Source organism: Anomaloglossus baeobatrachus, chromosome 2, assembly GCF_048569485.1.
Source record: "Anomaloglossus baeobatrachus isolate aAnoBae1 chromosome 2, aAnoBae1.hap1, whole genome shotgun sequence".
NCBI classification, from domain to species: Eukaryota; Metazoa; Chordata; class Amphibia; order Anura; family Aromobatidae; genus Anomaloglossus; species Anomaloglossus baeobatrachus.
The window spans coordinates 508,923,874-508,932,514 of NC_134354.1; the positions used below are offsets into that span (position 1 = coordinate 508,923,874).

At 38.6% G+C, this 8,641-nt stretch overlaps 1 protein-coding gene across 1 annotated transcript; it reads left to right on the top strand.

Moving 5' to 3' along the window:
- Window positions 1-1,073: 1,073 nt before the first annotated feature.
- On the top strand, window positions 1,074-5,369 carry TLR8 (toll like receptor 8). Its single transcript, XM_075334282.1, has one exon. The coding sequence runs from the start codon at window positions 1,074-1,076 to the stop codon at window positions 4,203-4,205; it is 3,132 nt and encodes a 1,043-aa protein (XP_075190397.1). The 3' UTR covers window positions 4,206-5,369.
- The last annotated feature ends 3,272 nt before the right edge of the window (window positions 5,370-8,641 follow it).

Consider the following 8,641-nt stretch of genomic DNA (forward strand, 5'->3'; position numbering starts at 1 on the left):
CACACTAGCTGTCTGGGTCCCAGAAGTGAAGTGTAAAAATAAAAAAGTAATTGGAAAAAAAATACATATTGTGCCCGGTATTTTGATACCCAGTACAGATAAAGCAGACAGCTACAGGGTGCAGCCCCCAGATGTATGTGTTATTCTGGCTGTGTATAAAAATATGATGGACCCCAACAGCTTTTTTTAAAAATTTTTGAAAATGGCATGCAGTCCCCCCCAAATTTGATACCCAGCTAAGATAAAGCAGACCGCTGGGGTCTCGTATTCTCAGGCTGGGGAAGTTATTGTTATTTGCTTATTTTTTCACCACTATAGGGACGCAGACAGCATGTGTTATTCCAAGCAATCACAGATGTTGTCACACAGGGTGGGTGCACAGTCAAACAGCAACCAGTCATAGATGCCATGACTGACGGTGTTCGGGACAAGTAGTGAATATCTATGTGAGTTAATTATTGGCTCTAAAAGCAGGGTGACAGCCACAGGGAAGGTCGGTAAGTATAACGGTCCTGCTGTTTACCTTATTTTCTTTCTTTTTCCTTTTTTTTTTAATTTTATCTGTGTGGCCAAACCCGAACAGAAACATGGACTTCCCTGAAAAGTTTGTATTCAGGGTCCTTGTATGGACACTAGGTATCCGGTACGGACCCTGAACTTTACAGTTTGGGTTTGCCTATCACTAATCTGCCTGATGCTGTTATCATTCAGTTTCAGTACTTTTCCATCTATTACAGAAATTTTATACAGCCCTCCCAGACCTACTTCCAATGTCCTCCAGAAAATTGTTCAAGTTTCCCATTGACTTGCATTGAGTTCATTATTCCGTACAAATACTCAAATAATACAAATTTTTCATCTCGAATGATCCAAACCCAAATATTTTAGTATTTTGCCTATCTCTAATTATAACAAATACTGTTAACAAATTTGAGGACCCTGTTACAGAATTACACTGGAATCTATGAATTGAAACACAGTCCTGCTCATCTTTTTATATTTGATTTTATTTTCCTGCATCTCTATTTTACTATATTAGTCTAATATACATTGATTTTTTTTTTCAGGATAAAATGTTAAGCCATCTGAAGAACACATGCTTCATATTGGTGATAGTGCTTTTTTTCCTTGGATTCTCCAATGCTACGGTAACCAATAAGACCATTCCATGCTCCATTACAGAACAGAACAACTCCGTTGTTTTTGACTGCAATGCACGTAGTCTGAAAACAGTGCCATCTCCTAGTGACTATGAATCATTTTCTGTTAATCTTTTATTAAAACAAAACTTAATACAGAATATAGATAAATCATCTTTTCAAAAATGGCAGAATCTTTCCATAGTAGACATAAGCTTCAATCACTATCCAAAGTCAAGACTTGACAATCCAAACATATGCAAAAGAGGCCTTGAAATAAGGGAAGGAACATTTTCCAACCTGACAAAATTGGAGCAGTTAATCATAGACCATAATTACTTATGTGAAATTCCTCTTGGATTGCCAGAAAGTCTAACAATGTTGAGTTTCCAGTTTAATAGCATTTTCTCAGTCAACCGGACAAGTTTCTCTAGCATCAGGTATCTGAGGAAACTATTTTTGGGACATAACTGCTATTATGGCAATAAGTGTACTGATGTATTGGAGATTAAAAATGGAACATTTTTGGACCTGACAAAATTGAATTTGCTTAATCTGTCATTTAACAATCTAACCAGTGTGCCTCCAGATTTGCCTTCATCATTGACAGCACTTTTTTTAAGTAATAATAGGATAAAAGTAATTAACAAAGATGACTTTAAAAATCTAGTTAACTTGGAAATTCTTTATCTGAGTGGGAACTGTCCACGATGTTATAATGCTCCATATCCATGTGAACCATGCCCTGGGCAAGCTTCTATTCAAATACACGAGCTTGCTTTCCAAAATCTTGTAAACCTTCGTATGCTTCATTTAGGCAGCACATCTCTGACCTATATTCCAAAAACATGGTTTCAGAACACAACCCAGTTGAAAGTCTTAGATCTTGCATTAAATTACTTAGTGACTGAAATTTCATCAGGACATTTTTTTAGTTATTTACCTTCTTTAGAAACACTTGACTTATCCTTTAATTACAAATTTAGATCTTATCCAAATAACATTAACATTTCTGAAAACTTTTCAAAATTAGTATCGCTTAGAGAATTGTATATAAGAGGCTATGTATTTAAAGATATTACTGCTCAGAACATTGCCCCACTGACAAAACTAAAAAACTTGGTGATCCTAGACTTTGGAATTAATTTCATTAGGAATATTGATTTTAAAGTATTTAGGGAGTTCTCAAATCTGTCAATAATTTATTTAGCTGAGAATAGAATATCTCCTTTTTCTGAAAGCAGTAACAGAAGCAACGTCCAGGAACAATTTTCCAATAGTCCATCCAAACCAATGCAGTCACAATTGTCTCTTAGTTTAGGTTATGAAAGCAGAATTTCTCCAGAATTTATCACTCCATTATATAGACTTGTTAGACCCGAGTGTAGCAAATATGGTAAAGCATTAGATTTAAGCTTAAATAGTATTTTCTTCATTGATCCAGAAGAATTTAATTCATTTTACGATATTGCTTGTTTAAATTTGTCTTCCAATGGAATTGGCCAGGATTTAAATGGATCAGAATTTACCTATTTTCCAAACTTAGCATATTTAGATTTGTCATACAATAAATTAGATTTTGCCTCCTTCGGTGCTTTTAAAGAACTAAAACAGTTGGAAGTATTAGATGTGAGTTATAACAGGCACTATTTTATTGTAGAAGGTGTAACTCATCATCTGAATTTCATTGAAAATCTTCACAAGCTTACCATTCTAAACTTAAGCTGGAACGAGATCTCTACTTTAACTGAGGTTGAAATTAAAAGCAATTCTTTGAAAGAATTGAGGTTTGCAGGAAATCGCTTGGATGTCTTATGGAAACCAGGAGATATACGATATTTAGATATTTTTAAGCAATTTACCAATCTATCAGTTCTTGACATTTCATACAACAGACTTCGTGTAATGCCTAATGAAGCACTTCTTAACCTACCTGCAAGCCTTTCAGAACTGTATTTAAGCCATAACGGCTTAGAGTTTTTTGCTTGGAAGAATTTGAAATATTTTAATAACCTGAAGCTTCTTGACCTAAGTTCCAATAAACTAATAATGATAATGGCACATATGAACAATTATACAAATTCTTTAGAGACGCTTATAATCAATAACAACGCGATCCAAACTTTAGCAGAAGGCTTTCTTCTCAAAACAATGAGTCTTACTCATCTCGATTTAAGTTTCAATCTTATTCAGACCATTAATAAGTCAATATTTTTGTCTGGAAATGATAATTTTCTGAAGGTTTTAAAACTTAAAGGCAACCCCTTTGATTGTACCTGTGAAATCATTGACCTTGTGCAGTGGATCATGAAAAATAATGTCACCATCCCACGGCTGGCCACTGATGTTACTTGTGCCACACCAAATAACTGGAAGAAGAGAGGAATTGTATATTTTGACATACATACCTGCAATGTGGACTTGATAGAAATGCTACTCTTTTTAATGTCATCACTGATAATTATTCCAATAACTGTATTACCAATTATGAAACACCTATTTTATTGGGATGTGTGGCATATATACCTCTGGTGCAAGGCAAGGCTCAAACTTTCCAAAGCCTGCACCTCAGCAAACGTGTATGATGCTTTCATCACATATGATGAGACAGATCCAGCTGTTACTGACTGGGTTTATAATGAGTTATGCAAAGAGATTGAGGAAAAAGGAAGTAAAAACATACTTCTCTGCCTAGAAGAAAGAGACTGGGAACCAGGGATAGCTGTCATTGACAACATTGCTCAAAGTATTAACCAAAGCAAAAAGACAATATTTGTTCTCACAAAAAAATATGTAAGAAGTGGAAAGTTCCGGACAGCTTTCTATTTGGCCATGCAAAAACTGATGGATGAAAATATGGATGTTATTATAATTGTGCTTTTACAGCCTGTACTGCAAAACTCTCAGTACCTGAGACTCAGAAAGAAAATCTGTAAGAGTTCCATCTTGGAGTGGCCCAAAAATCCTAAAGCAAAACCTTTATTTTGGCAAAAAATTAAAAATGTTTTACTGACGGAAAACTACACCAGATACAATAATATGTATACTGAATATATTGCTATGTAAAAGGAAATATACATAAAATATAATATGTTGGATGATGAAATACACTCGCCAAACGAATTATCAGATGGAAAAGGCAGACCTGCAATGAACGACAAGGATTTTTCTGGTGAAAGAATGCTCTTAGCCCTAGAACGCACAACTATAGAAATCTACAATAGAAAAAAGTAACCTAGCAGGCCTGCGAGGCCCCAGGTATGCATTCTAGGGTTAATCATACTCAACCTATTGATTTATTTTCAAATACTAATTTAATGAGACACTATCAATATTGCTGTATATGTTTGCTGTTAAACATGTTTAAATTGGTAATTTGTTTTATAAGTAGATTATTATAAGTATTGTTATTTTTGTTTTACATTCATTTAACACCCCACCCATCTTCAAATTAGGAAAAGTAGGAGATAGACATTTTGGTAGACCGCGCTGCTGTGAAAGAGGAGAAGTTCAATGCATGGTAAAGCGTAAAATAGCTTTTATTTACACGTTTCAGGTTCGTACCAAACCCTTTCTCATATATAATTCAGTTGTGAGAAAGGGTTCGGTATAAACGTGAAATGCATAAATAAAAAATACTTAAAGCATTACCACAGGTGGAACTACTCCTCTTTCACAGCAGCACGGTCTGCTAGAACGTCTATCTCCTTCTTCTCCTAATCCACATGCAGAAGAAGAGCTGCTTTTATCTGCAGACATTACTGCATCAACTGAACAATCTATGGTCATTTATTGGAGCTGTGACATACACAATCCGATCAGGGGAGCAACCCTAACCCCACGACTTCACTTTTAAAATACAGTATTGCCCTATGTGCTCTTGTCTATCTTTTTTCTTTTTTTACCCATTTTCAAATAGCAGAACTTATAAAACCATTGCATGTCAGGATAGGATTCAATTGAAGTACTGGTCTAATACAACCTCCCGTGAGAGGTAGCAACACTAACATACTTCCTTATTGCCTTGTACCTTCTCCTTTTTCTATATAATGTAATCTAGAAGTGTAAATGGAACGGAGCTCCATCCCAAAATCTACTATTGAAATGTGTTCTTCATTTGTTTGCTATGTTGCATTATTTCTGTGTTTTTTCAAAGTGTATAAAACCTGTTAATCTTTTGTAATAGACATCACAATGGAAAACTATGAGGCAATATTAATAAATAAACTACTAGTGATAATATTTCAGTGACTGAACAGTTTATATAATCTCTGCTTTCTGTCAGTGAATAAACATTCATTAAAAGCCTACTCTGGCCTAGAGTTGCTCATATATTAGGTGTTTTGATTACAAGCATTTGTAGATATTAAAAAAGGTGTTTAATTGAAAAATATTTACAATGCAAATTCACAGTTATGTCCCTTATTATAGAGAATGCTCTGCTCATTTCAGACTGTCAGGCTAAGTTCCCGCAATCAGTATTGGGTACATTTTTGGCAATCTATATTTTTAATGCACAAAAACCGCTATGAATAAGCCTATGTGCCCATGGGGAAAGTGTCCTGCGGATATATCCGCAGTACATTCCGCAGGAGCTCCCAGAAAACCGCAGCACAACTTTGTCTGTTTCCATGCTGCGGTTTTATTGCGAAATGTCCTACGAATATGGTGCTTTCATTCTGCATTGAGGATACAGTACCATGGCTTCAGCACTGCATCCTCAATGCAGAACAAGTGCTGGAGTGATCGGGGAGTTCATACTTACCTCCATCATGCAGCACTTCACTTTCCGGCTGTGTCTATCGGCACTTTGCAGGAGGTGGGTGGGCCTGAACTAGCTCCGGCTGTCACATGACTGGAGCTCGTACAGGCCCCGCTCTCCTCCTGCTCCTGGCTCCACTGCGCTCCTATGCATCGGAGGAAGTGACTCCAGTGTCTTCAATCAAGGCAGGTAAGTATGGGATCCTGCGGAAAAATCCGCAGGAATAAGTCACATGCTGCAGATTTTTCCACAGGGAAATTCGCATTATTTCCGCTGTGGAAAAAAACACAGCATGGGCACAGCACTCCCCAAATGACATAGAAATGGCTGGGGACTCACTGTATTGCGTATTTTTGAGAAATCCGCGGAATTTCCGCAAAAAAATTTGCGGCAAATTCCGCAGCGTGGGCACATAGCCTTACAGTCCCAGCAGTGTATGGAATTTCTCTAATCTCACACCCTTTGTGCTTATTTTTTCACACAGCGTAAATTGACCTATGATGTGCTTTTGAAATCTGTAAAACAATAATTTCCCTTGCAGTAAATATGAGTTTATTTGTGGACTTTCTACATAGACTAGAATAAGATTAGAAACATTTGTAGGTAAAAAAGTAAATGTTAAAACATAAAGGAAACCCAATGAAAACATGAGACATTACTAATAAAGTTGTATGAAAGCTAACAGGAAGTATCCAAAACAAAAACAACTTTATTTAAAACATAGCATACCGAAAAGTAAAAAATCGCAGTAGAAAAAACACAATAAGGCTATGTGCGCACACTGCAGTTAAGTTTCTCTAGTGAAGCACGCACCTCTGGCTGAAAAAACGCATTAAAAAAACGCATGCATTTTTGTTGCGTTTTAGGTGCATTTTTGACGCATTTTGGTGCAATTTTGCCTGCATTTTTGCCCCTGCGTTTTTTAACATTGTCAATGGCAAAATGCAGGGTAAAACGCAGAAAAGAAGTGACATGCTGATTTTTTTTTCTGCAACCAAAACTGCAGGCAAAAAAAAAGCAATGTGTGCACAGCCTTTTGGATTTCTCATATACTTTGCTGGGGAAGGTCATACATGCAGTTTAGGACCACAAACTGCACCTAAAACTGTACCAAAAACTGCAGCAAAAAAACAGCAAAAATGCAGCGTGCACAGCAGACAAGGCCTAAGGCTTTGTGCCCACATTGTGTTTTTGCTGTTTTTCTATTGCACTTTTATTTGCAGATTTTAATCAATACTGCAATAAAAAAATGCATGCCATCAAAGTCTATGAGAATCATGAATTGCTGTGCACATGTTGCAGATTTTTTCCTTGCAGATTTTGGTTCAGAAAAAAATCTGCAGCACTTTAATTCTTTCTGCATTTTTCCTGCATCTGATATAATCCACTGCAGTGTTTGTGCTCCATCACTGCAATGGATTAAATCTGTCAGTGCTGCACTTGCAGCAATGGCACTTCCCCTCACAAACTATGCATTCCACATGGTCTGTGAGGTGATCTGTAGCTCAGTAACCTGGGGTTGTCATGGTGATGACCCAGGATTGCCATGGCAGCGATTGGGTCCCTGTTTTCGCAGTACAGGGACCCGATCACCAGGGAGAGGTAAGCGATACCTCTTTCTGCCTGCTAAATGCTGCGATCACTATTGATTGCAGCATTTAGGGAGTTAAACTGCCGTGAACTGTATGGACACCACTCCTGGCAGTGAGAGCCAGGTCTCAGCTGTAACATCAGTCTTATACTTGGCGGTGATCGTAGCGGTACAGTGCAGGAACCCCTGCGATCACCATGACGTAAAAACACATAAAGACATGAAAATACGATAAAAAGTGCATTTTTTTCTGCTGCTTTTTTCCTGCCAAAACATGCACTTTTGTGTGCAAAAAATCAGCACACAAATGTGCTATGTGGGATCATGAGCTCTGAAGACCTCTTGGAATGACCCTGCTCTTTGGAATCAGTCCTGCCAGAGACTGTAAGATAAGATTAAGAATGCTATGACACCTGCTATTCATTTAGGGGTGCTTCACACACAGCGAGCTCACTGCCGAGATCACTGCTGAGTCACGCTTTTTGTGACGCAGCAGTGACCTCATTAGCGATCTCGCTGTGTGTGACAATGAGCAGCGATCTGGCCCCTGCTGCGAGATCGCTGCTTGTTACACACAGCCCTGGTTCGTTTTCTTCAAAGGCGCTCTCCCACTGTGACACACAGATCGCTGTGTGTGACAGCGAGAGAGCGACAAATGAAGCGAGCAGGGAGCAGGAGCCGGCGTCTGACAGCTGAGGTAAGCTTGTAACCAAGATAAACATCGGGTAACCAAGGTGGTTACCCGATATTTATCTTAGTTACCAGCCTCTGCAGCTCTCACGCTGCCTGTGCTGCCGGCTCCGGCTCTCTGCACATGTAGCTGCTGTACACATCGGGTTAATTAACCCGATGTGTACAGCAGCTAGGAGAGCAAGGAGCCAGCGCTCAGTGTGCGCGGCTCCCTGCTCCCTGCACACACAGCTAAGCTGTGTGCGCTGGTAACTAATGTAAACATCGGGTAACCATACCCGATGTTTACCTTAGTTACCAGTCTCCGCAGCTTCCAGACGGCGGCTCCGTGCAAGCGCAGCATCGCTTGCACGTCGCTGCTGGCTGGGGGCTGTTCACTGGTCGCTGGTGAGATCTGCCTGTTTGACAGCTCACCAGCGACCATGTAGCGATGCAGCAGCGATCCTGACCGTTTCACAC